This window comes from Amphiprion ocellaris, chromosome 12, assembly GCF_022539595.1.
Source record: "Amphiprion ocellaris isolate individual 3 ecotype Okinawa chromosome 12, ASM2253959v1, whole genome shotgun sequence".
In the NCBI taxonomy this organism is placed as follows: Eukaryota; Metazoa; Chordata; class Actinopteri; family Pomacentridae; genus Amphiprion; species Amphiprion ocellaris.
In genome coordinates, this window is record NC_072777.1 from 11,598,816 (window position 1) to 11,626,710 (window position 27,895).

General features: G+C 37.3%; 3 protein-coding genes and 1 long non-coding RNA gene across 7 annotated transcripts in view; 1 reads left to right on the top strand and 3 right to left on the bottom strand.

The window, feature by feature from the left end:
- cnksr3 (cnksr family member 3) overlaps positions 1 to 7,108 on the top strand; it is a 46,356-nt gene extending 39,248 nt beyond the window's left edge. Inside the window, exon 13 of one of the 2 annotated variants that reach the window (XM_055016064.1) lies at positions 1,496 to 7,108. In XM_055016064.1, coding sequence (XP_054872039.1) covers positions 1,496 to 1,800 — 305 coding nt within the window. In that variant the 3' untranslated portion in view covers positions 1,801 to 7,108. Of the gene's footprint in view, positions 1 to 1,468 lie in introns of both variants that reach the window. The other variant, XM_055016065.1, reaches the window with a different exon arrangement.
- Positions 7,109 to 10,161: 3,053 nt separating this feature from the next.
- Positions 10,162 to 12,878, bottom strand: LOC111580679 (uncharacterized). The gene is made up of 4 exons (XR_008603560.1): positions 12,765 to 12,878; positions 12,294 to 12,319; positions 11,511 to 11,576; positions 10,162 to 10,756 (listed from the first exon to the last, which is right to left on the bottom strand). It is a non-coding gene; the product is annotated as an uncharacterized LOC111580679 (long non-coding RNA).
- A 122-nt stretch (positions 12,879 to 13,000) lies between these two features.
- On the bottom strand, positions 13,001 to 14,835 carry LOC129347273 (butyrophilin subfamily 3 member A1-like). Of its 2 annotated transcripts, none has more exons than XM_055016069.1 (3): positions 14,737 to 14,835; positions 13,970 to 14,287; positions 13,001 to 13,283 (listed from the first exon to the last, which is right to left on the bottom strand). In XM_055016069.1, exons 1-3 carry the CDS (start codon positions 14,780 to 14,782, stop codon positions 13,042 to 13,044), a joined length of 606 nt encoding a protein of 201 aa, XP_054872044.1. In that variant the 5' UTR covers positions 14,783 to 14,835; the 3' UTR covers positions 13,001 to 13,041. The 2 variants fall into 2 exon arrangements, with proteins under 2 accessions (XP_054872044.1, XP_054872045.1); XM_055016070.1 differs by having other exon boundaries at positions 13,970 to 14,284; positions 14,737 to 14,818.
- A 4,103-nt stretch (positions 14,836 to 18,938) lies between these two features.
- LOC111566952 (uncharacterized) lies at positions 18,939 to 23,895 on the bottom strand. Of its 2 annotated transcripts, none has more exons than XR_008603558.1 (6): positions 23,791 to 23,895; positions 23,023 to 23,340; positions 22,035 to 22,331; positions 21,665 to 21,775; positions 21,494 to 21,586; positions 18,939 to 20,229 (listed from the first exon to the last, which is right to left on the bottom strand). XR_008603558.1 is itself a non-coding variant. In XM_035947025.2 (6 exons), the coding sequence occupies exons 1-6, from the start codon at positions 23,834 to 23,836 to the stop codon at positions 20,146 to 20,148; spliced, it is 885 nt and encodes a 294-aa protein (XP_035802918.2). In that variant the 5' UTR covers positions 23,837 to 23,895; the 3' UTR covers positions 18,939 to 20,145. The 2 variants fall into 2 exon arrangements, 1 of the variants encoding a protein (XP_035802918.2); XM_035947025.2 differs by having other exon boundaries at positions 21,558 to 21,586.
- Between the last annotated feature and the right edge of the window lie 4,000 nt (positions 23,896 to 27,895).

Consider the following 27,895-nt stretch of genomic DNA (forward strand, 5'->3'; position numbering starts at 1 on the left):
CAGAATTTTTACTTATACTTAGTTACTTATGGAATAACTAATTTACTTGAAATTCTCAGTTTTCCCACAAAGCACAGATTCTGCTTTTGTTCAGAAAAATACTCATTAATTTGATGCCTGTCATCATAACTACATATAGAAGATGAAGGAAATGTTTTAAGTCCAGAGCTGTCTTCATCATAGTTTACATTGTTTTCATTTTGAGCCGAGAGAAGGCCTTTTTCATAGCAGAGAAAAGAATTACTGGGGATTTTTAATATGATGTAGAGCATGCTGTGTTTTGTCTGGGAATAATCTAACAATGTTTCTAAATAACAAAATGTAATGCATTAGAGGAATCCACTGGGCATTTAGTCAAATGGAACTCATGATTTTAAGATCTGAAAGGAGCAATTAAACTATTTTAACATGAAACAAACCAACTTATCTCATGTCATTTATGTAATAGAACTCATTAGATGTTTAAAGAATTACAGATAAAGACTTCCTTCCATCCACTGAAATAAGACACTAGCTGGTTTGTTGGTGGAGACTATTGGAAATAGTTTTTAATAACAATGATTTGGAGGTGGAGTTTTATGATTGCCATATGTTTGCGATCGTTATGATTACCGCTCTTTATCACAGTTAATTAAACAATGTAAACATATTGATTCAATGACCAGTAGTGTTGTTCAGTAATAAAGCTAGGTGGATCTGTAAATACAGGTACTACAGGGAGGCTGCTGAAACCCAATGCTGAGCTTTAAATTATAACTTGTATCTACAGCTGGACTGCTATTTAGCCCTTGTGACAAGTACAAATTCAGATATGGGCTGGAGCGTTGTTTTGCTCATAAACTCCTTTACAAGTGTTTCCTCGACTACATGATGCCCTTGCATAATACATTAGTTAAACTCAAGAGGGATAATTTTAAATAGAAGGGATAGAAATCAGTGCAGCAGAACCAGAGCTTTTATTTTTACACAGACACATTCAGTTTTACTGATAATGAAACTCCATAAGTCTTGTTAAAAGATCTCAGCTGTTCATTGTCCCTAGTTTAAAATATTAGCAGGGACCATGAAAGGTATCTTAAGATTTAAGGACATTGTAACAGAATCCTGGACTGTTCGTTTAACCCCGTAACCCCTACACTGTTTACTGAACTTCCCACCTAAAAAAACATCCCCACGTTTAAACATTTGTAGAAAGGCCAAAGTAATTAAGCTTGAGCTCAATGGATCAAAGACAAAGGAGAATTTTGAAATACCAAAAGTCTTTTCATCTTTTTCATCAGATCAGAGTAAGATCTAAAAAACAACCTAAAGAATAAAAATGCACTTATTTCCTTCCTAATCAAAACTGCAAATTGCAGAGTAAATAGACTTGAAGCTATAAGTCATTGAAAAATGGTGTCAGTTGGGTTGACCTGGTTATGGTACGAGGTCCTCCACAGTGAAAGGGGTTAAAGAGTAACACCTGCAGATTGCTCCTGTCTTGTGTCCTGAACAGGACAGGACATTCTGCACAGATACCTGAGTAACGAACGGATCAGCACCATCACTGAGGAGGAGCCATGTTTCCCCCTGCCGTACCGAGGCCACCCGTCTGTCCGGGGCGTTGACCACATCAGAGGCAGCCAGTGCTTCATCAGCTCCGACTTGCACAGCAGCGCCACCATCCCTTACCAGGAAACAGCGTCCAAGAAGTCCTCTGCCTCCACCTCTGCTGCTGTTTCTCCTCCTCAAGCTGTAACCAAACAGTCCTCGTCGCTGCTCGGTGGCTGGCTGGCTCGCCTCAGGCTGCTTAGCCACTGAGGAGGCAAAGCGCCGAGTTTTTACATAAGACACATTATTCATGTGGCTCCTGGAAGAGGTTTTATATTATCACCCAGCCTCACAGGATATCTGTGCTTAAATATCTAAGGAGTAAATGCAGTCGTCCGTGTGTCGTTCCCCCCACTCCCCGAGAGCAGCTGGAGACTGTGATCAAAGAAAAAGATCATGGACTTCTGGAATGAACCAAACAGCTCATGTCAGCGAGGAATCTGAATAAATTTACAACAACATTAAACTCATTAGTTTAATTTTCCATTTAAGAAATCAGTCACAGATAATTAGAACATTTGGTTTCCAAAAATTTCATCAACACTTATAATGAACTGAAAACTAATTGAACGTACCTTGGAGTTGGGCCTAGAAATCACTGCTTTCCTTTGACAATGTTTTTGCAGATACATTAATATTTTAGGTATAATTTCCTTCTTAACGTTATTTAGATCAAATTTCTGCTTAATGCATCTATAACATCTCCTTCTAAAGATTCTTTGAAGAAATCCCATGTTTCTGTCATGAAAAGCATTCAAAAGGTGATCCTCAGGGAACCATCGTGGATCTTCTGATGGTTTGGATCTGAGGAGTTTCTGAAGACTTTTTACTTTTTTAAGGAGTGTTTCTGGTTCATGTTTGGTGCCTTTACACTGATTAAATAATATGCAAGAGCTTTTAAACCTTCTTACTAAGGTGATCAGAGTGTGAGAAAAGCAGTAAAATAGAGCTAGACAATATGGCAAGTTAAAGGAATCAGTTTTTTACAGTCATTTTGAACATGTTTTTTCAGCTGTCTGATGTACAGCAACATTAGGAAATATAAAAGGGTTTCAGTTATTATTTGACTTCTTAAAGGTGCGATTAAATCTTAAAAATAGAGTTCACGTTGTCACTGATGTAATTCAGACTTGGAGGCTCTGAATTTTCTGAAAGTTTGTTTGTATATATTTGACTTAATCATAGTCACAGAGGTGCCTGAAAACTAAAACAAACATAAAAACCCAAGTGATCTTATATTTTATATGCATATTATATTTCAGACTCACCGTCTAACTCTTTATTGATGCCACTGTAATGAGTTGTTCAATGATGTGAAGGTATAAACACAAATCCTCCCCGTCTGGACCATTCATCACGTGACAGAAAGAAGACTGACCAACAACAATAACAAAAAAAGAATTTACTTTCTCCTTCAGTTTTTTTTTATTGTTATTTGTTTTAAACAGAAAATTAAACTGTTACATACATTGTTATGGAATGACATTATACTGGCATCCAGTTCATGAAGGTTTGGATCTAACTGCTTCAACAACCTGAATGAAAACATGGATGTAACACCAGTATTTTAAAGACATTTTGGAGATTACGTTGTTCACCTGCTGCCGTCTCCGTCAGTTACTGGAATTCAAAGATGCTGACGTGTCCAAAGAGGAGAGAGGATTTTGGCAGGTTCAAACATCACAAAACATATCTTTCTTTCAGCCTTAAAGACACTCGAGAAGAATTTAGCTACTGACACCTCTACGTCTCGTAGTGACAACTTTTAAATGTTGTCTGTTTTAATCACTGAAAACAAACATTTATCAACAAACTCTGACCTGCTGAGCTTCCACTCTCACTCCACAAGTCAGTGGTCGGCTCTAAAGTACCTCATGTTTACGGCAACCTGAATCTGCTGAAGATGAAGCTGGTTTTTGTTTTCAATAGATTTTAGTTTCTCTATATTGTTCAAATTACATGACAACAGTTAGAATCCATGAAATCTATCTGTACAGTTCCAGAAGGATACAGAAGCTACGCCTTGAGGTTTCAGGTATCTCAGTGCACTTTTGCTCTAAAAGTCATGATGCATTTCTGGACCTCAGAGCCCATTTCCTCCCCAGGAACCAACAGTGCCTCAGCATTTCAGTACCCTTCTGGTTTATAAATCTGTTTTTATCTTTTATAGATTGTGTTTATTTCATCACTGGAGCCAGAATTCCAGGCATTTATCAAACAAAGTGTGATTTTTGCAGTTTTATCAGATAAAGAATGGTTAAAAAGTCTAGATATGCAAGGGCTCAACATGTTACTAAATACTTGTGACGTTCAGCAGTGGTATAAATGCACTGATAAGTAAAAGAAGTTCAAAAATACAATAAAAAGGTGCTTTAGCAAAGGGAACGTGGAAAATAGGAACGTTACTGAACTAACGTTTACCAGCAAGCTTTCTATGATAGGCAGTTGTAAAGTTAAAACTGTAATATATCTTATTGTAAAAAAAAAAAAAAAAAAAAAAAAGGAAAAACTTAAATTGGGGTTTAATTTCTTAAATAAAAGGACTCAAACTGAAACTAACATGAACCATGAAAGCAGCTGACTGAGACAATATATACCTAAAGTTTGGTTTAAGAGTAAAGTTTCAAGTGTTTGATTCCTAAATAGTATGTTGTTCTTTTAAAGATTTCACTTTAAATCCATCAGTTTAAATCTCGCGCCTACACTTGAGTTTATTCTGAAAACTGCTGCTTTCCTCATCTGGCAGAGTTGTCTGCAGATATTTCCATTCAGGTCAGGTGGAAGCTGCCAAAAAATCCAGGAATAATTTAAAAAGCAGAACTTGTTTACTCACTTACAGATCTTAAGTATTTAGTATTGTGGCTTAAATGTACTAAAAAAAAAGATTGTTAGAAGAAGTCCTGTGTGTTTGAAGGTCCAATCATAAAAACCTTCCTGGAGGTGTTCCTCATGGATCCATTTTGGTTCCCCTAATGATTAAAATTAAAGAGGCTTCTAAAGTTTCCCTAAAGACCTTAGCTTTTATAAAGAGTGTCTGGTTTATGTTAGCTAACTTTATACTAACAAAACATTATGAAGAACTATGAAGCTACTACACCTCATCAGATTAAAGTTAATTTCACAGAGGCATACTTGCATGTTGTTTCCTGGAAAAGTGAGACTATAACTCTGAATAGGAAACGTAAAAGTCTAAATTTTACAGTTAAAATGTCAAGTTAATATAACACACTGTGGCCTAATTTTGAACACTCAGGCACTCTGCTGCTACAACCTCAAACCGTTTGGTATAACCAGTAGCTTGCAGTGGCTAATGTTAGCAAACTGGAGATTTTCTGTGTAACTGACATTACTGAGTCAGCTCCATTCCACTTGCTTTTACCAAATGGTGTGGTATTTAAAGCAGATGAGGAATATATCTAACTATCATCATCATCACCCTGTAAGAACTGTTTATTGACAGTGGCTGCTAAATGTCAAAATTCGTCACTTGTTTATTGTTCAGGGACTCTAATCTGTGGAAGATCTTGTTTGACTAGTTGTGCCATTTAGCCAAACTTCTTGTATCATAATCTCTTCTATCCTGTTAAGTTTTGTAAATGTTACTTTAGTTCACTGGCCTCATTCTTCATATGTAAATACAAATTATCCCAGAGTTCTACGCTTTGATGCCTCTGACGCTTTGCAACTTGTGTAAAAATATAAACAATAAAGTGCAATTTATTTTGAAAACTTCTAACGTTCCACTCAGCACCATTATTTTGACGATACAATTAATCATTCTAAGAAAGTGTGTTATATGCACTACCAGCCAAAGGTTTCTCATTCAATGGTTTTTATTGAATTATTTTGTGCATTCTAGATTAATACCGAAAACATCAAAAGTATAAAAGAATACATATGGGATTATGTTGTAAATAAAGTGTTAATCTTCACTATTAATCTACAATGTAGAAAATAATGCAAATAAATAGAAAGCATTGAATGTGAAAGTGTGTCCAAACTTTGGACTGATAGTGTATGTATATTTTGTTTGTTCTTTTTTTGCTTCGTGTTGCATTTAGGATTGATACCAACTAAACAGACATTCAACTGTTTTATCATGTGGCCTTGATATTAGTAATTTCTCAGATAGTGACATTAAAACAGCTGGTTTAGAGTTGTAAAGTTCAAGTCTGAAGCCTTTAAGATGACTACCGTAACAACACCATCAAGTGGACAATGCCGGTACTATATTAAATGATGTATTTACTGTATACAACTGAAGTCTGGCTCGGTGCAATATCACTTAAATGTCAAAACTGTATCACCTTACAGTAAATATATTATTTCTAAGTTAAACAGTGGGGCTTATGTAAAATTTAAACTTATAGTTTAGATTAACTATGTTAAAAATACAGGCTCAGGGGTAGAAACTGCAATATAAACACAGTGCAACCAAAGTCAGCACACCTTTCATTAGAGAGGTTCAGAGGTTTCATTTTTTTGTTTTCTGCCATTCTTTGCTAAATGGGTTGTGCTGTCCTGATTTTTGAGAACAGGCTTTGGATCATTATCATACTAGATTAAAAAGCTGCTTTATATCAAGTAATTTCATCTGGTGCCCAACAGTAAACACTTCCAGTCAAACATAAAAACTAATGTATTCAAACAACCCCTGACCACTAAAATCTGTCCATGAAAATGAAATACCCTCATCTCAGGGGATTGTTTCTTCACAATTTATCTGTAGAATTTGCATATAATAAGGTGCAACTGAGGCAAATCATCTGAGCTAAAATCAAGTATGTGTTTGTAGTGGATGGGTGGCGGAATTCTGTTGACTAGCTACAAACCAAGACATAAAGTATCACCAGAATGACACCAAAAAGGCCACAAGTCAAAACAAAATCACAACACAGAGAAACGATTACAACAAGAAGAAACAAAACACAAAGAAGAGGCTAAGTGACGATAAAGAGGCAAGACCGATCATAAAGAGACAAATGACCACAAAAAGACATGATTGAAATCTGGAATTTCACAAGAGAGAGAGGGAGAGGGTCTTGGTTTGGAAGCTCAGCTGGAGCCTTTCTGTATGGAGTTTGCATATGAGAGAGTCTGTTGGGTTATCACAAGGTACATCCTCCTACAGCTGCCCTCTGAGTTTAACTAATCATTGTAAATCTGTGGTAGGTGAAAGTGTGCTTGCTTGTCTGTCTCTCTGTGTTTGCCCTGTGATGGACTGGAAAACTGTCCAGGATGTACTGTGTCTTTTACTCAAAGTCAGCTGGGATCCATTTATGATGTTTTGTTTGATGTTTGAAGAAAAGTTCTTTTTATTATCATGTCCTGTTATTAGTGCTGTTGTGTTTGAGGTGGAGACTTTCTCTGGTGTCTACAAGAATCTCACACACACAGACGTTGTGTTTGAGTTCCCAGAATTCCAGCTGTAAATGCAGACAAGAAAATCAAACTGTTAACGTCTGTGTTGGTGGCTGCCTTTATTCCAGTGAAAAGACTGAACAGATTTTAAACATCACCCTGAACTGCTGCTGTGCTCACAGTCCCTGAGTGTTTCCTCTTGTATTCAGCAGGTTCATGTAGCTGTTGCTTCAGTCTCACTCTTTTACAACAGACTCTGGATTTTGTTGTGTATCTTCAAGCTGATCCACCATCGGAGACTTTTCATTCAGTCGTTCACTGATGTGGTATGAGCTTCACCAACCACCAGTGTCCTTGTGGTTTGATTTGTGTTTAAACCATTTTTTAAAAACTGAAAATCATCACTGATCTCCAGTATTGTGACAGCTTGTGTTGACTAGAAGTGACCCAAACAACACAACAATGAGCCCCTTACACAAGGTTTTACTGCAGAACATTTCCAACACATACAGCAAATTAAAGATTTAGAAAGATTAAAGATTAAAGAAAGACATTTTGCACCAAATCATGTGTCAAGCGAATGTAACGCCATGCAACACACACATAATGCAGATTATCAATTTTGTGGTTTTGCTCTTTATCATAAATGTGCTTCTTCTTATTTGGTCTATTTGGGACCCAACAAAGTGGTCCTGGTGGAGAGCGAGAGCCAACGACTACGGTGAAGGAAGCATAACTGGATCATGGTGAGGGAAATATGCCATTTAAAATGTATACCATGCCACATATGTCTTCACATATTATCAGTGACTAGATTGCAACCACATTTTGAACTATGAAGGCTCAAGTATTCTATGGACGATTCATGGAAAGAAATAAGATGTTTTGCTTGAACATGATAGAAACTTGAATATCAACTAGATATGCATTAATCTAATCTAATCTAAATTAAAAGAATCTTGTTTTCGTTACATCCTCTGTTGTTTCTTTTTGATTAATTTTACTCATAATCTGGTGCTTCATAAACATTTAGTTTTATTATTTTTGCCACTTAGGTTTTGACTTTTAAAAAAAAAATCCTGCTCATCATAGAAAAAAAAATCCAGTATAATCTGTTCTCTCTATGAAGCCTTGAAACTGCATTTCCCTGTGAGACATGGGAACTATGGTACTACCTCTAAAATCCTTCCAGAAAAATGTCGAGATGAGGATCTGAATGCAGACAAACCAGGGAGACATTAATGGTTTTGGTGTTTCATTTAAAATGCAAAAACAGCCTTTAGGGCCCTTTGACAGTTTGGTAGAAAAATACTTTGATGCTGAGGAGCTGAATGGAAACTGAGAACAGGTGAAGTGAAGGGAGCAGAATGGAGGACTGAGAACATCTGGAGGGTGGATGGAGTGAAACACAGAAAGAAACAGAACAAAGAGCTGAACTGTCTCATCAAAGCTTTCCAACTCAAACCTTCACAACTGAACATGAGTGTTAACGATGTGTACAAAGTTTGTTCAGTGTTGTTAATAAATCTATGTTTTATACTTTAAAATTTCAAGAGTGTTATTATCATGTGCACAGAAACTAAACAGTTCCACTGTACAAGAAAACTCTTATTTTGCTGATCCTCCTTCACCAAATGACACAATGTGTGAAAATGTGGAAAAACTGAAGCAACTGCTAAATAAATGAGCAAACTTAAACTGACAGAAGTCGTGGGCGTAGATCAGTAATAAAACATTTTCCAGCTACTTGCATTGATGACAGCTACAGGAAATCTGATGTAAGAGCTGTGACAAAACAGGAAGGAACATGAAACTGAATCTGTCTTCATTTTACAAAACCACACTGCAAGAAGTGTGATAGCTGCTGACATGCAGTGATGGTCATGTTAATTTATAATGCTGCATTTTACACTTCAGGGTGGGAAAGACCAGCACAGCAGATAGACATACTAATAAAATCACATAGGCTTCTATAAATGAAACAAAACAAATAAATAAATGCTGTATTTGTACTAGGGTTGTAGTCTGCAGGGTGATTTTTACAGGATTTAGCAGCTACTTACAAACTGGACAGTGACAGTGTGCTGAGCGTGGTGGACTGACAGCACAGGATTTCTGGAGAATTTAGAACTTGGAAAACCTGTACAAATCAAAGCTCCTCCTGAATGAATTATAAAGCTGTGAATTCTCTCCTCGTGTCAAACATTTGTTTCAAGCACCTCTTGTTTTCTTGGCACATGCACAGTCGACATGCTTTTAATGTGTACAATCCAGTGGAAGAGGAAATTTACATCACATGTACCCATAATACATTAAAAGCAGGAACTGGCCTTAAAGTATTGAACATTTATGAAATGTTTACTCAAAGTCAGCTCCAGTCTAACTGACATCTGTCTAAGAATTCATCAGTGTGTTTGTATTTTGATCAGACGGCTACAGAGTCGAGTGTAAACAGCAGTTTCTACATCGCAGCTCAACAAGCAACCCAGCAGATCATCCAAAAACAGGAAGTTTACTTGACTATGGTTTATTTCTCAGTTGTTCTTGTGCTGCAATCAGCAGCTGCTATAGTTCTGTTTTAGGAAATCTTGTTATTGTGGGTCTGTTCAAACTCTGTTGTTGTTGTCATTTAGGTGTAAAAAATGTGTTAAAATGATTTAAAGTGCTGCAAATAGTAGCTTTTTATTTAACATTTCTGACTTTGATCATTGAGGCCCTTCGGGTGATTTAAGCTTTAGTCTGCTTCAAATGATTTATGAGTTCCAGTCATTAGTTAATTTTTCTCTTAAAATTTGCTTCAGTGACGTGGATGTGCTACAATCAACATTTAGTCACCTTTGTTCCTTCATGCTTTGATTCTCGTCACCTTTTTATGCTGTATCGAACAGATTTTTAATATAATTTTTTGTGAATTTAAGGACTCAGCGCTCAGATTGTGCCTTAAACATGGATAACAGCTATATTGACGGGAATATTCTAGTATTACATTTGCATATTTGTTTATGGAGAGAATGATATATAGCAGTTCAGTTGTTGGATGTCTGAATGCCGTTCAAAGGATCATCAGGAAGATTTAAATGTAAATTAGGTAAGACTACCATCTTTAGAAATTAAGTCTGAGTTGATTTCCATACAGTGGAATAATCTAAGGATTCTTAGCTAGAAATAAAACAGGAAACAGCACTGCTATAAACACACCTACTGTAATCGTTTTAATTTGATTCAATGTTTATTTAAATGTCAATGTAAAGTTGAAATATTCACAGGTTCAAGTCGGAATTTTAATAACAATTTTCAAGTGAGTCACTTATTTTGTCCCTGAGGAGCGAAACATTCCATAACAATAACATCTGAAGACATTTATAGCAGATCATAACAGCAGTAAATATGACACAAAAGCACAAGAAGAAGAAAAAGTTCAGTTCACAGTCCTACAAATAACAGCACAGGATTAAATCCAGCCTTTACAATATACAATATATTACCAAAAAAGTGCAAAAAAAGCTTCTATCATAGTAAAAACTGAGAGCTACAGTCTTTAGCAATGTGACATAATTTATAATCCAATGTGATAAAAACCATAAACGCAGCCAGTTCTACTTTGCAGATTTTATCTTTTCCAGAGCGTAAAGCAAAGCCAACAGAAGACAGACACAGCTGACACTAAGAGAAGTCTCATTTCCAGTCATTCATTGTGATAAACTCATCTGACAGAGCTGTAGAAGCTGCTGGGATCAATGTTGGCCTCCATCTTCACTGTGGTCTTGATTGTAGAATAAGTCACTGCTTCCTCCTTCACTTTGACCTGCATTACACAAGTCTGAGGTTTTACATGGTTCAGAAAATTAACGACAAAATTATTTACATTTATTAATAAATCCTGAAACTGTACAGGGAGTTTGGAGATTTTCTGTTTTTTAATTATGTTTTATTTTTTCAAATTCTGAAAGGGAAATGCTTGGAACTGACTTATGACACTTTTCACAACAAAAAGTACATGAAGCATCACACCCATATGGACATTTCAATACAAAATCACAGTTGCTAATATGCTATCCAGCTCATTCCAAAACATTTCTGTATGGATCTGGCTTTGTGTGTGATGATATTTCTGTGTATAAAAAGAAAAAGGTGCTTCACAAAGTTGACACAAAGTTGGAAGCACAGTAACGTCCAAAACAGTATTGTTTGGTAAAATACTAAAGCTGCAGTAGGCAGTGTTTCATTTGATGGCATAATAGGGCAAAAATTCCATAATAACCTTTTAGCATGTTGTAATTTAAGCAGTTTGAGATAAAACTAGACGTCTGTACCTCCTCTTGGGTCGACCGTATATTATCAAATTCTTATATGAAAGAAAGATGCTGCCCCTCTTGTTTGTGCCTGCATCTTAGATAATTCTACAATTTCTCTTAGCAGACACTTTCACCCAAAGCAACGTACATCTGAGAGTAGATACGACACAAAGATAACATATCAATATATACAAACATCTCATAATAGCACTGCAAAGCAAATTCAAGACGGGACCTTCAATAAAATATGAAATCACGTCTTACCTTTTTCTTCGGATTGTAATTAGCGTGGTTGATAGTGACGTAGGTCAGATTACCTCCTGGTTCATCCTGAATGAAAGCACATGAAGTTTAAATATGAAATACACATCACTTCCTTTCAGTAGTGGTTGTGGAACTTGGTGTTACATGCAAATTGCTTTTCAAAGTACAAATGAACTTTGCTTTTACAATCAAGACTTGTTGACATTCTACGGAACATCAGTGTTGTTGCAGTTCAGCCTCTGGCCACCAGTGGCAGCAATGAGCAGAGATCCATCAGTCTAATGTGACATTTGGGATTTTACATAGTTTAGTAGAGTTTAATGAAAAACACCAGAAATGTTCAGCCTGTCTTTGTTACTTAAACCTCTGTAAAATCCAAGATTAATGTGTTAGGAATGTTCATCACGTACATTTTTCACAGAAGAGAACTAATCTGCCAAATACAAAGTTTTTAAAAGGAAAAATTTAAATTAGTGTGTGACTTTACCCTAGCAGGATTATGTTATCCAGATAACCTCATATTCTTTCCATAAAACGACCAGTGAACTATTGAACAGTTTCTGATTCATGACGTCTTTCAATACTTCCTCATTCTCTATTTAGAAAAAAAAAAACGAGAAAAGGGAAGATCATCTATTTGTTTTCTTGTCAGTTTGTCAGATCAGTGGCAAAAGTTGTTACAGACATACAGGAAGTTCCATGAGCATACGAGCAAATAAAAATGTTTTGAAAGTAGCTCGATGGGTATTTCTGTGTTGTTTTTATATTAGAAAATGGACTTACTTGGGCTTGGGTTGGTTTTTGAGCATCTGGAACAAAAGGTAAAATGTCAAGGATTAGCCATCAACATCATGGTTATAAATGATAAAAAATATCAGTGTCATACTTGTATAAATATTATACATGACACACTTATGCTGAGGAGTCCAAAACCAATGATTATATGTCAAGAATATTATACTGAGGTAACCATAGCAACAATTACAAGCTGGCACTTTCACAAGAAACAGAACAGAAGAATGAGTTGCAGTTATTTACAATGATAAAGGCCTTTGTTAAAGCACATTGAATGCACTGTGAAGTTTCTTGACAGAATATATGGGGCAAGGTGGATTAGAAAAAGAGAGTAAAATGAAGTTGTCATTAACAGACTATGAAAGTCTTACTGAGCCAGTCTTCCTTAAGTCCTCTGTGGGCCACCATATGTTTAACTCCATATTTAAGTAAATACGTTACATGTTTGTGTTTACTGACCCTCCGTCATTTTGGCTCGCCTCCTGCATTTGATGAGAACAGCAGTGATGACGACCCAGCACCACCAGCATCCCGACCACAACACTGACGATGATGATGGTGTTGTTGCTGGTCACTTCTGTGTTCAGAAGGGTTCCTAGCTACAAACAAAATCATTACAAAATGAATACATGTGACCTCCTTTCTCTAAAAATCATCTGATTGTAAGAAGTTTTTATGATTATATGTGGTCTTACCTACAGGTGTGTAGTGAGCATCTATCTTCACAATGTTTCTCTCAATAAACTGGCAGGTGTATCTTCTGTTGGTTGTGGCTGCTCTGATGCTTCACTGTCAGAAGAGAAACACAGTCCGTCTGTCCATCAAACTTGAACCCATCACCTTCACCAAGCAGCACAGTTCCTTTCTCATCCACCCAACGGATGCTGTTCAGTGGACAAGAACCGAATCTCAATAGAGAGCATTTTAATGTGACCTCATCGTCTGTCTTTGGATCAGCATCTGGTGGAGATGGAGAGACTGAGAGAAAACAAGTGATGACAGGTTTTAAGGGGTAAAATGAGGAACATCAGCTTCATAGTGAGAGTTTTCAGAACAATGTCCCAACAAACTCCAGTTCATCTTTTGATATTGCTCTAATTTTAAGAATTTTTATGGTCAGATGCAGCAATAAATGAGTTTTCAGTGCAGTGAAAGTTTTAGCACTCTGTGTCTCTACCCAGCACTGTGGTTCACCTGTTTAGAGAGTGGATTTATTCAGACACATTCATTTTCATATGGAAATACTAGTTTTCCAGATTTAATATATGTGTGTTTAATTATGAATGTTGTCTGAAACAAATGTAAACAAACTATTTTCTGTTTGTCCAAAAATATGCAAGTAATGACCAACCAGATTTACTTTAGTCATTACTTGAAAAGCAGACATATCTACTTTAACTCTTATCTCCAGTTATTCATCAAGAGGGTCCCTCATGTTAAGACTAGTCCCAAACCACAGAGACATTCAGTTCCATGAAGGATGGATGTTCATGGACTTATAATGAAAGCGATGCCTGTGAGTGATGTTTAATCCTCAGTGTGGAGTGTGATTCACAGCTCAGGGTGTGAGGGAGGGTTTGGTTTGACAAAGAACTACAGAGTTAATAAGAGAATGATTCAGGTGGTTGTATGGAGCTCAGAGTCATCCAAATCTAAATACTCACTGGTCAGGATATTTAGATGCACTAATCTGTCAAACTCAGCGACATCCCCAATCCGACAGACGTAACGACCAGCATCCTCAGCAGTGATGTTGTTGATGATCAGAGAGCAGTTTCTGCTCAGACTCAGTCTCTCTGCTCCAGGTAAGTTCTGATTAACTTTTCCTTTCTTCACCTTGGTTGTGGTCTGAGAGTCTGTGCGTCTGTTGTAAAGCCAGCTAATGAGGGAGCATCTTGTTGTAGATGGAGGTACATCATCACAGGGCAGAGTGACATCATTTCCAAGTCTGTAATAGAGAAAACGATTTCCACTGATGCCTGCTGCAAAGAAAAGGAAACATTCTCCAATAAGTGACAGGCTGCACTCCACTTATCACCTGCCAACAAAATCATGAGTGTGGACTTCAACATTTTCAGTCACACAGAGAGAATGTACCATCACACACCCCATAGTGATCTGATAGGAATCATTTTCATGTTTGACTCCATTCACTAGAGATATATTTGTAAAAAATACACAACAATGAGCTTCACTCACTGTAAAAGTTTTTGTGACAGAACCACAAAATTAACCATCAGACTTGCTTAATTCATTTGAACTTTGAGAATCTTTCCAAACCTAAATGATACATTTATTATAAATATTTACTTCCACAAATATCTGTTCGCTTTAACAGGTTAAACAAACATGATCAAAGTGGTCTATAAAGCATCTTTATGATATTTCCAAGTCATTTCTGAAACATTTTAAACAGAAATTATAGATTTACCTGTAAACTGAAGCAGAAAAATGAGAATTAATTGTGTTCGAGCCATTCTGTGTCATTCTGGATCAGCAGGCGAATGTTGAAGAGTTTCTTATATTTCTGTGTGTGATGATGGAATTTCCTGTTTGTGGTTGACTGACAGAGAAAAAATGACCCGACAGGAACGCCCACCTCTCAGTCTGTCATAAGAGACTTTAAGTTTCACCAGGTTTCTTCTAAACAGAGGGCACACAAGAATCATGATTAAAGGAAACCAGTTTCACAAACTTCAACTGTGTCAGACTGAAAATGACAATTTAATTTGACTTCTGCGCTTTGGTCGATAAAAAGAACATTTAGTTTTAGCTGAATGATAATAGATTTTTTTCTTTCTTTTTTAAATATGTTCTAGTTTCCATTCTGTCGTGTCATTGGTGTGATCAAAGAGGAAGTGTCATGTTTGGTAATACATGAGACAGAATGAGAGCAAGTCTACAGCAACACTAGCAGCTGTTTTCCATCTTTGCCTTAGCTGTTCCATTCATCTGGATATCTGCACATGTTCATCACTGTCATGACCTCCATGCAGTTTTATCCACTATTGTGTAACTTAGTGGCTTCTCTCTGCAGGTATATCTGGCTCTGATCTGCATTCTACTGATTCCACTGTTTGGTCCAGTGTTTCCAGTGTTTCTGATGTGTTTGTTGTCTGTTTCTCTCTGTTGTCTCGTTCTCTCTCCCCTCCATCCTCACCCCAACCAGTGGAGGCAGATGGCTGCCCTCACTGAACCTGGTTCTGCTGGAGGTCTAGTCCTGTTCCAAGCAGCTCATTTCTCTCTGCTCTGGTAAATATCAATAGGACACAGATGGATTTATATAAAATATTTAAAAACAAAACAAAACACAGAATAATATACATAAATATAAAAATAAAAACAAAGCACGCTCCAAGGGAAACCAGGGTCTCCTTGGAATTGTTGGGTGGTCATGAATATCCATCCATCAGTCATAACATTATGACCACCAGACTAATATTGTGTTTGTCCTTTTAATGCTGCTAAACCTCCTCTGACCCAGTGGGACATGGACACAGGACCTCTGGTGGATTCTGTGGATCCTGTGGGTTGCAGGGTGGGATCTACCTAGATCAGGCTTATCCTGGAACATCCCACAGATGCTCAATAAGATCTGGATCTGGGGAGTGTGGAACCCGGGTGAACATCTGAGCTCTGTCATGTTCCCCAGGCCACTCCTGAGCAGTTTTTACTGTGTCAGGGTGAATTATCCTGCTGAGGGTGGAAACTGACATCAAGGACTGATGTTGTCATGGAGGGATGGGGGTTGATTGACCTGCAATGTTTAGGTGGGTGGTACATGTCAAACATCTACATCAATGTCAGGACTCAAGGTTTCCCAGCAGAACATTGCATTATGACAAGATGATTGATGTTTTTCACTTCACCTGTCAGTGGTCATAATCTCTGGGTCTTAGTTTGTGTAAATTGTAGAGAGTTTTCATACCACTCTGTGGAATTGCCATGAAGGCAGGTGTAGAGTTAATATGTTAGTCATGCTGTGTGTGTTTCCAGTCTGCTCCTGTTTCATTTTCCTAGTTTGGTGATGTCAAGTCCTGGTTAGTTCCCTGCCTCATAAATATATTCTGCTTCCATAAGATCAAGTCTGTGGTTTGTGTAGTATTAGTGTTGTTTGTATTCCTGCCAGTTCATGTGTAGTTTACCCTCTGTCCTGCAGTACTCTTCCTCTGGATGGTCACCTGTTACATCTGTTCAACTTTACTCATTTACTTCTTGTGTAATTTATTGTAAATAATTATTGTAAATTATTATTCAGTATTCCTGTTATGATCCTGCTCCAGCTTCTGCCCTTCTTTCCCCTTCTTCCCCATTTTTCCTCCTTTCTCCCTTGGGTTCTGATGTGTTTCTGTTTTTTCCTGTCTCTCTTTGGTTCACTCTGTCTGTCACCTCTCCCTCATCTCTCTCTCTCTCTCCCTGTTTCTCCTGCCTGCATTCTGCCATCAGCTAATTACTGCAATGAGTGTCACCTGCAGTAATTAGTCCATTCACCTGTTCTCCACCTCACCTCCACCTATTTAAGTTCTGTCCTGTCATTCACTCCCTGCCAGATCATCGACCCATATGCCTTCATGGACTCTGTTTTACCCTCCACTGGATTTCCCTCACTTGGACTCAGTTCTTCTTTTGGATTCTCACTAGCCCTGTTTTGTCTCCAGCCAGTAGCTCCAGTCTCATCTCTGTTCACCCCAGATTTCCTGAGCCTGCTTCCCTACCCCTTCTGTTCAGTTCCCCCATCTTGTGAGTACCCCTCCTTAGCTTTGTTTTGTTAATAGTTCAGTTTTGTAGACTTCTGTTTGTGTAATCATAGTTGCTTGTAGAGTTTTAGTAGTTTTGGTTTAGTTTCGTTTCCTCCCAGTTCAGTTCTCCATTCATGTATTGTTTTAGTTCTCTGGTGTAATAAAAGCCTTTCCATAATTCACATTTCTGCCAGTCTCTCTGTCCCTGGGTTCCCCAACTCCCCCCGTAACAATTCCAATCTGTTGTCTGTTGTTCCGGGTTTTAATCTCTGACCTGCTCTGTGACAATATAGGGTCACAACTTTAACTGTATTTAATCAGTTAATCTCTATAATTAATAATACTGTAGCGTGAATTTAATTAATTTCATTCATGTACCTAACTGACTAAACTGTAGGGTCTTAGGCCTAATATTGAAATGAGTTGGGTTCATCTACATAATAATTAATACCTGAGGGTCTGAGCCCTAATATTCAATAAAGTCGGATAAAATTGTATTTTATATTTTTGTAGGGTTTTAATCCTTGATATTTAACAGTAATTTATCAGATAGACTCACATCAGAAATAAGACTGTAGGGTTTAAACCTTTACAATTTAAATGCCAATCTTATCTTTCTGATGGAAATCACTTTGGCTCAACAGCTGCTGTTTCAAATGTGCTCTATGAATAATAATGACTTGAGAAAAGGAAGCAGAGGACAGATGTGTCACCAAAGAGCTATGCCCTGAACATGGATGAAAATGACTGAATGTATTATTTAGAGCTTCGATATTTAATACTTCCTTCCAAAATGTCTAACTTTCACCTTCATGTCGTTGACAGTTCAGATCCCTCTGATGTCACTCTGTCAGTCTGACAGTCACTCATATTGGTAATGACTTTAGACAGATTCTGAGTCAACTGATCACCCACAGAAAAATGACATCAAGTACAATATAGTGGATAATTTGAGGGGAGGTGTGAACAAACAACACAAAACACAACATAAACAGCTCATAGTTAAATCTTTTTCCATGTTTTCCAGGTTCCTGTTTTACAGAACACTGTTAAATTATAGTTTCACTTGTCAAGTCTGTGTAAAACAGAATGTCTGCATACTGTATATACGACAGTTTTTGGTTGGAGATGATCACAGGTGTTTTGTTTCAGTGCGAGTCACACATTCTTATGTCTGCACCTTACATGATATTGAATTGCTCAAAAACAAAGTTCATGCTGTTTTCCCAAAGCTGGACACTCATTACAACAGTTTGTATCCTAACCAGCACTGAGCGAGTAGCAGTGATTCTCCTCCTAATGAAACTGAATCACACATTGTTAACTTGTTGTCATGTGACATGTTTGGAAGTTGTGGATGTGGAAACAACGTGTAAAACATCATCCTGCTTTTTATGCCTCACTTTACTTTGTAGGTGAAAATAAAACAAATTAAAGTCTATTATGTCATACAGGACAAGCGATAACTCACAATGGTTGTTGTGGCCAGAATCACTCCAAACTTATTTGAATGGAGGAGATGTTTAGCATTTTTTACATTTTGTCATTAACAACCAGGGAATGAGTGACTGAGATAAAATTAGAGGTATTTAAGATGAATAGAATACATACAGACTGTTACATACTTGGAAACAATGAGAAGGATCATCAGACAGGTTTTGTTCACAGCTTTCCAGCTAGATTTAGTAGTGATAAATTACTGGGTAACTGTTTACACAAAACATTTTAATTTGGCTAAAAACATAGAACAACATATCTTTAAAGCATTTTTATCGTTGCCCATAATCCAATCTTGGATGTCGTTCATATATTAGAGACATAAATGTATCTATATTTCTGTATACCTAAATTAACTGACTGCTATGAACTTTAACAACAAACCAGTCACTATGCATATTCTGTACAACTTTATTGTGTAATTAGAATTAATGATCATCACTGTTTCATGGCATCTTGCCCTCAATCACTGACATTAAAATGCAGTGTTAAGTGTTGGACAGCAGATGTCACCATATTAACTGTATCAAAGATCCACAGCAGTGAACTATTTTCACCTCAGTGGTTTTAAAGTGGTCCGTTGCTTCAGAAAGATTTGTTTCTTTCATCACCACAAAATATTAAAATACAGCAAACAGAGAAACAAAAACAAAGCAGCCATCTGTGGAGGAGTTATTTCATTATATGCAGATGTCACTTTCCACCACACACACCATCAAAGATTGTCCACGACCTGCTCACCAACGTGATGTGGTGGATTGAATGGACAGGAGGAGTCAGAAACATCCAGAATGGTCAACTGGCAAAAACTGGTACAACTTTAGAGGCCTTTCACAGCAAATGACAAATACAGCAGCACTGTAAACCTTGAAATCTGTTGTCAGGAACAGTCCTTATTTCTACTGCCTGTAGTCTGCTCTGTGAACACTGATTTCAATGGACAAGAACTTCACCTCCTCACAGATACTAATTTACCCTCTTTGTGTGCTCATGAAGTCCTTGCTTGTCTTGTTAGAGGAGCTGAGGACAGACAGGAAAGAGGAGGAAGCAGCAGGATTAACAAATTCTGCATTGGATTTATACAAAGTGACAGGAAATGTAGCTTTAAGGTTTATTTTATGTTAATCGATCACAGTTACAAGGAAGAAGTTTATGTTTACTTATATTTATTATTTGGCTTCCTCAAATGATGTGACACAAGTGAGGCCAGTTCAGACTAATTGTTACACAATTTCCTGAACCCAACAACTGTGAAACACAAAATGAAACAACATTATTGACATGAGAACTTCCTTAAATTGATGCCCATTGCAGTAATCGTACACATTCTGCCAAATTCTAAGTAAATGGGGTTCAGTACAATATAGAGGATGAAACATCTACTGTTTGAACTGGATAACGGTGTATTTTGGGTAATATTCAAAAGATTTAAAGATCACTTTATGAGACTGGGAGGATGGAAGTTGGGCATCATGTGACAGAGAGAGACAAATAACACAACATGAAGAGAAAGCAAATCTTATTTCTGATCTCAAAGCTTCAGCCACTTATAAAATCAGATAAACATAATTTGCGATGGCTCCTGTTTCCCAGCAAGTTGAAGTTCAGTGCAGCGCTGCAGCAGCAGAATGATCTCCTACATTTTCATAGTCGACTGTGTCACCACCAGTGTCAGCAACAAAATGAACCTGTGAAATAAAACACAACAAATACTGTTGTAAAGAAGAAGAAGCTTCATGGAGCCTCTGAAGTGACGAGTAAAGACTTCAGTATGTTTCATTCAAACTCAGACTACAACATTGTCAGTACACATCCAAAGATAAATAGTCACACTTTAGTATGAATTATAGTCTGTCACCATATCAGAGTAATGATTGGATGTTTAGACACTTTCTACTCAAAGGTATTTTAGGACATTATATTCATTTATACAATTATAAACAGGCAACAGTTTAAAACAAAATCAGAAATGTAATGTTCCATAGTGTCAGTCTTAAAATCCCAGTTCAGTCCCACATATTCAAACTGGGAACGGATTCTGAAGAAGAAGAATGACACAGAAAGCTTCACCCTGCAAGCTGATAGGATTGGTTCTTTAAGTTTGTTATATATGAAACCCAGGAAGTCTGAAGAAATGATGTTAGCTTCCAGATTTTTATTGGCTACTTTCCATGAAGGTGCCGCATTTCTCCATCTATGGTCCTCAGCACATCGAGGTACATTTAAGCAATCAGAAGATCCTCCATGATGGTGGAGGAGGGAGGATTTTAGGGTCACAGATGGGAGGATGTGAGGAAACTTACATTAACATAATGAAATGTAAGCATGATCTTCTGCACACAGTGTGGCATTATGGGTTGTTTGTAACCTTAAACCTGCACTGCACAACTTTTGTCTCCCCCTTGTGCCTCTAAGAGGAATTACACAAACTATCAGTGCATGTTTGTGATGCTTGTGATGATGGTCGTCTATTATTTTGTTGTGACAGTAATTTGAATTTCTGGTTTCATCACACTTGTTTTCTACAACAGTTGCTTCCCTCTTCAGCTCTGGAAAACCAATCCTAGTTGATGTAAAACAGCTGATATTGAACAGTCATCACAGGAGCCACTGATACCAGATTTAAAACTGGTTTACTGTGAAATTCAGAGAGATTCATCTGGTGCTGATAGGCTTCATGGTGTGAAATTGTTTGGTAAGGACTTGAACATAACAAACATTCATTTATATGTAAAAGTCTCACACTACCGCATTTTAATGTTGCCAGTGAATCTGTTTAAGTTCAGTTTAACCTGCAGGAGTTTTCTAAAAGTCTATGTAGAACAAACATGACTGAGATCCTCACTGATCCCATAATAATGCTGTAGTCAGCTTGCTTCATTCAAAAGGTTTTTGTTATTAAATATAAACTATCTAATGATCCTACAAGCATATTGGGAAGTGTGAACTTACATTACATATTTAAAAAGGAAAAAGTACTTCAGCTCTCAGATCAGTTAGGTTCTTTTTAACTCACATTGGTGTCTTCAGGGAGCTTTTTCCTTCCTGGGGAAAAAATGACATAAACAATTACATTTTAATTGTCTGAATTAAGTCAACTGGTGCTGTTATGATGTGAATTACCTCTATATGTGATCACACCAACTGTGATTCCAAGCATCAGGACCAGTGTTGCAATGCGAAGCATCAACATGATGTAGTAGATGGATGAAGTCGGAGACTGATCTGTGGAATCTGAGGTCAGGAGGTGAAAACATGTCAGGTGATGAAGTACACACTTTAATCAGAGAGTAAAACAAAGCAACCACAATGTGTGTGTATATTCAGCACATAGTTTAAAAATATTTTTATATTGCAATTTTGTATAAGTTGTGTAACTACAATATTTGCACTTTATGGCAACTACAGTATAAATCAAGGCTTCATTTCTATCAGTATAATGGTTCACATGTTACCAGAATCTTGTGTTTTTTTGTATTTTTCTGTGTGTTACCTGTGAAGACAGGTGGGTAGTGAGCATCTATCTTCACATTGTTTCTCTCAGTAAACTGGCAGGTGTATCTTCTGTTGTTGTGGCTGCTCTGATGCTTCACAGTCAGAAGAGAAACACAGTCCATCTGTCCATTAAACTTGTACCCATCACTTTCACCAAGCAGCACAGTTCCTTTCTCATCCACCCAACGGATGCTGTTCAGTGGACAAGGACGGATTCCATTGTATCTCAACAGAGAGCATTTTAATGTGACCTCATCGTCTGTCTTTGGATCAGCATCTGGTGGAGATGGAGAGACTGAGAGAAAACAAGTGATGACAGGTTTTAAGGGGTAAAATGAGGAACATCAGCTTCATAGTGAGAGTTTTCAGAACAATGTCCCAACAAACTCCAGTTCATCTTTTGATATTGCTCTAATTTTAAGAATTTTTATGGTCAGATGCAGCAATAAATGAGTTTTCAGTGCAGTGAAAGTTTTAGCACTCTGTGTCTCTACCCAGCACTGTGGTTCACCTGTTTAGAGAGTGGATTTATTCAGACACATTCATTTTCATATGGAAATACTAGTTTTCCAGATTTAATATATGTGTGTTTAATTATGAATGTTGTCTGAAACAAATGTAAACAAACTATTTTCTGTTTAATTTGTCCAAAAATATGCAAGTAATGACCAACCAGATTTACTTTAGTCATTACTTGAAAAGCAGACGTATCTAATTTAACTCTGGTCTCCAGTTATTCATCAAGAGGGTCCCTCATGTTAAGACTAGTCCCAAACCACAGAGACATTCAGTTCCATGAAGGATGGATGTTCATGGACTTATAATGAAAGCGATGCCTGTGAGTGATGTTTAATCCTCAGTGTGGAGTGTGATTCACAGCTCAGGGTGTGAGGGAGGGTTTGGTTTGACAAAGAACTACAGAGTTAATAAGAGAATGATTCAGGTGGTTGTATGGAGCTCAGAGTCATCCAAATCTAAATACTCACTGGTCAGGATATTTAGATAGACAAATGCGTCCAACTCAGTGATATCCCCAAACCGACAGGTGTAACGACCAGCATCCTCAGCAGTGACCTTGTTGATGATCAGAGAGCAGTTTCTGCTCAGACTCAGTCTCTCTGCTCCAGGTAAGTTCTGATCAATTTTTCCTTTCTTCACCTTTATTGCGGTCTGAGAGTCTGTGCGTCTGTTGTAAAGCCAGCTAATGAGGGAGCATATTGTTTCAGATGAAGATACATCACCACATGGCAGAGTGACATCATTTCCAAGTCTGTAATAGAGATCAAGATCTCCACTGATGCCTGCTGCAAAGAAAAGGAAACATTCTCCAATAAGTGACAGGCTGCACTCCACTTATCACCTGCCAACAAAATCATGAGTGTGGACTTCAACATTTTCAGTCACACAGAGAGAATGTACCATCATACACCCCATAGTGATCTGATAGGAATCATTTTCATGTTTGACTCCATTCACTAGAGATATATTTGTAAAAAATACACAACAATGAGCTTCACTCACTGTAAAAGTTTTTGTGACAGAACCACAAAATTAACCATCAGACTTGCTTAATTCATTTGAACTTTGAGAATCTTTCCAAACCTAAATGACACATTTATTATAAATATTTACTTCCACAAATATCTGTTCGCTTTCACAGGTTAAACAAACATGATCAAAGTGGTCTATAAAGCATCTCCATGACATTTGAAAGTCATTTCTGAAACATTTTAAACTGAAAAAAAAAGATTTACCTGTAAACTGAAGCAGAAAAATGAGAATTAATTGTGTTCGAGCCATTCTGTGTCATTCTGGATCAGCAGGCGAATGTTGAAGAGTTTCTTATATTTCTGTGTGTGATGATGGAATTTCCTGTTTGTGGTTGACTGACAGAGAAAAAATGACCCGACAGGAACGCCCACCTCTCAGTCTGTCATAAGAGACTTTAAGTTTCACCAGGTTTCTTCTAAACAGAGGGCACACAAGAATCATGATTAAAGGAAACCAGTTTCACAAACTTCAACTGTGTCAGACTGAAGATGACAAATGAAAAGAACATTTAGTTTTAGCTGAATGATAATAGATTTTTTTCTTTCTTTTTTAAATATGTTCTAGTTTCCATTCTGTCGTGTCATTGGTGTGATCAAAGAGGAAGTGTCATGTTTGGTAATACATGAGACAGAATGAGAGCAAGTCTACAGCAACACTAGCAGCTGTTTTCCATCTTTGCCTTAGCTGTTCCATTCATCTGGATATCTGCACATGTTCATCACTGTCATGACCTCCATGCAGTTTTATCCACTATTGTGTAACTTAGTGGCTTCTCTCTGCAGGTATATCTGGCTCTGATCTGCATTCTACTGATTCCACTGTTTGGTCCAGTGTTTCCAGTGTTTCTGATGTGTTTGTTGTCTGTTTCTCTCTGTTGTCTCGTTCTCTCTCCCCTCCATCCTCACCCCAACCAGTGGAGGCAGATGGCTGCCCTCACTGAACCTGGTTCTGCTGGAGGTCTAGTCCTGTTCCAAGCAGCTCATTTCTCTCTGCTCTGGTAAATATAAATAGGACACAGATGGATTTATATAAAATATTTAAAAAAAAAACAAAACAAAACACAGAATAATATACATAAATATAAAAATAAAAACAAAGCATGCTCCAAGGGAAACCAGGGTCTCCTTGGAATTGTTGGGTGGTCATGAATATCCATCCATCAGTCATAACATTATGACCACCAGACTAATATTGTGTTTGTCCTTTTAATGCTGCTAAACCTCCTCTGACCCAGTGGGACATGGACACAGGACCTCTGGTGGATTCTGTGGATCCTGTGGGTTGCAGGGTGGGATCTACCTAGATCAGGCTTATCCTGGAACATCCCACAGATGCTCAATAAGATCTGGATCTGGGGAGTGTGGAACCCGGGTGAACACCTGAGCTCTGTCATGTTCCCCAGGCCACTCCTGAGCAGTTTTTACTGTGTCAGGGTGAATTATCCTGCTGAGGGTGGAAACTGACATCAAGGACTGATGTTGTCATGGAGGGATGGGGGTTGATTGACCTGCAATGTTTAGGTGGGTGGTACATGTCAAACATCTACATCAATGTCAGGACTCAAGGTTTCCCAGCAGAACATTGCATTATGACAAGATGATTGATGTTATTCACTTCACCTGTCAGTGGTCATAATCTCTGGGTCTTAGTTTGTGTAAATTGTAGAGAGTTTTCATACCACTCTGTGGAATTGCCATGAAGGCAGGTGTAGAGTTAATATGTTAGTCATGCTGTGTGTGTTTCCACTCTGCTCCTGTTTCATTTTCCTAGTTTGGTGATGTCAAGTCCTGGTTAGTTCCCTGCCTCATAAATATATTCTGCTTCCATAAGATCAAGTCTGTGGTTTGTGTAGTATTAGTGTTGTTTGTATTCCTGCCAGTTCATGTGTAGTTTACCCTCTGTCCTGCAGTACTCTTCCTCTGGATGGTCACCTGTTATGTCTGTTCAACTTTACTCATTTACTTCTTGTGTAATTTATTGTAAATAATTATTGTAAATTATTATTCAGTATTCCTATCTGCTGTATCTGTTGTTCCATGTTTTAATCTCTGACCTGCTCTGTGACAACAAAGGGTCACAACTTTAACTGTATTTAATCAGTTAATCTCTATAATTAATAATATTGCAGCTCTAATTAAATTAATTTCATTCATGTACATAACTGAGTAAACTGTAGGGTCTTAGTCCCAATATTGAAATGAGTTGGGTTCATCTACATAATAATTAATACCTGAGGGTCTGAGCCTTAATATTCATTAAAGTCAGATAAAGTTGTATTTTATATTTTTGTAGGGTTTTAATCCTTGATATTAAACAGTAATATATCAGGTAGACTCAGAAAAAAGTGTCAGAAATGACACTGTAGGGTTTTAACCTTTACAATTTAATTGCCAATCATATCTTTCTGATTGAAATCACTTTGGCTCAACAGCTGCTGTTTCAAATGTGCTCTATGAATAATAATGACTTGACTGAGAGGCTAGTTTCAGTGCTTTGAGTAAAATACTAATAAATCCTAGTTTAGTATACAGCTGATGATGGGAAAGCAGTTCATTTAATGGATGAGATTCACAGGAAAACCAAAAACAGCGTCATGAAGACGTGAGAAAGAGAAAAGGAAGTAGAGGACAGATGTTGCCTCACCAAAGAGCTATGCTCTGAACATGGATGGAAACGTGTTGAAGTCTAGTTAAAACATTATTGAATGTATTATTTAGAGCTTCTATTTCTAATACTTTTTCCTTCTGAAATGTCTAACTTTCACCTTCATGTTGTTGACGGTTCAGATCCCTCTGGTGTCACACTGTCAGTCTGACAGTCACTCATGTTGGTAATAACTTTAGACAGATTCTGAGTCAACTGATCACCCACAGAAAAATGACATCAAGTACAATATAGTGGATAATTAGAGGGGAGGTGTGAACAGACAATGTAACAGACAGCCAACAAACAGCTCATATTTATGCCTGTAGTCTGCTCTGTGAACACTGATTTCAATGGACAAGAACTTCACCTCCTCACAGATACTAATTTACCCTCTTTGTGTGCTCATGAAGTCCTTGCTTGTCTTGTTAGAGGAGCTGAGGACAGACAGGAAAGAGGAGGAAGCAGCAGGATTAACAAATTCTGCATTGGATTTATACAAAGTGACAGGAAATGTAGCTTTCAGCTTTATTTCATGTTAATCGATCATAGTTACAAGGAAGAAGTTTATGTTTACTTATATTTATTATTTGGCTTCCTCAAATGATGTGACACAAGTGAGGCCAGTTCAGACTAATTGTTACACAATTTCCTGAACCCAACAACTGTGAAACACAAAATGAGACATTATTGACATGAGAACTTCCTTAAATTGATGCCCATTGCAGTAATCGTACACATTCTGCCAAATTCTAAGTAAATGGGGTTCAGTACAATATAGAGGATGAAACATCTACTTTTTGAACTGGATAACGGTGTATTTTGGGTAATATTCAAAAGATTTAAAGATCACTTTGAGACTGGGAGGATGGAAGTTGGGCATAATGTGACAGAGACAAATAATACAACATGAAGAGAAAGCAAATCTTATTTCTGATCTCAAAGCTTCAGCCACTTATAAAATCAGATAAACATAATTTGCGATGGTTCGTGTTTCCCAGCAAGTTGAAGTTTAGTGCAGCGCTGCAGCAGCAGAATGATGTCCTACATTTTCATAGTCGACTGTGTCACCACCAGTGTCAGCAACAAAATGAACCTGTGAAATAAAACACAACAAATACTGCTGTTAAGAAGAAGAAGCTTCATGGAGCCTCTGAAGTGACGAGTAAAGACTTCAGTATGTTTCATTCAAACTCAGACTACAACATTGTCAGTACACATCCAAAGATAAATAGTCACACTTTAGTATGAATTATAGTCTGTCACCATATCAGAGTAATGATTGGATGTTTAGACACTTTCTACTCAAAGGTATTTTAGGACATTATATTCATTTATACAATTATAAACAGGCAACAGTTTAAAACAAAGGTCAAGTTTACATTTAAATTCCACCTACTAACCTGAATATAAAATACTATTGTAGTGATGTGGCACATTATATTTAGAAAACTTGTCTTTCACTAGTAGATACATGTTGACAACATCAGATATTGTTTTTGAATGGAGAAAGTACCGCTATAACATGGAGTGTTTTCATTGTAATAATGCATCTCCTTGTTTATCTCACTTGTGTCTTTTCACAGCATCTTAGTTCCTCCTGCTGAGGACAGGAAGAGTCAGAGTTCTCAAATCAGAAATGTAATGTTCCATAGTGTCAGTCTT

Coding starts and splice junctions, on each gene's coding strand:
- LOC129347273 (XM_055016069.1), bottom strand. CDS start 14,782: ATGGCTCGAACACAATTAATTCTCATTTTTCTGCTTCAGTTTACAG. Junction 14,288..14,736: donor TTTTCTGCTTCAGTTTACAG/GTAAATCTATAA, acceptor TTTTCTTTGCAG/CAGGCATCAGTGGAAATCGT. Junction 13,284..13,969: donor GCATCTAAATATCCTGACCA/GTGAGTATTTAG, acceptor GTTTTCTCTCAG/TCTCTCCATCTCCACCAGAT.
- LOC111566952 (XM_035947025.2), bottom strand. CDS start 23,836: ATGGCTCGAACACAATTAATTCTCATTTTTCTGCTTCAGTTTACAG. Junction 21,776..22,034: donor CTACCCACCTGTCTTCACAG/GTAACACACAGA, acceptor TCCTGACCTCAG/ATTCCACAGATCAGTCTCCG. Junction 20,230..21,557: donor AGCTCCCTGAAGACACCAAT/GTGAGTTAAAAA, acceptor TTTATTTCACAG/GTTCATTTTGTTGCTGACAC.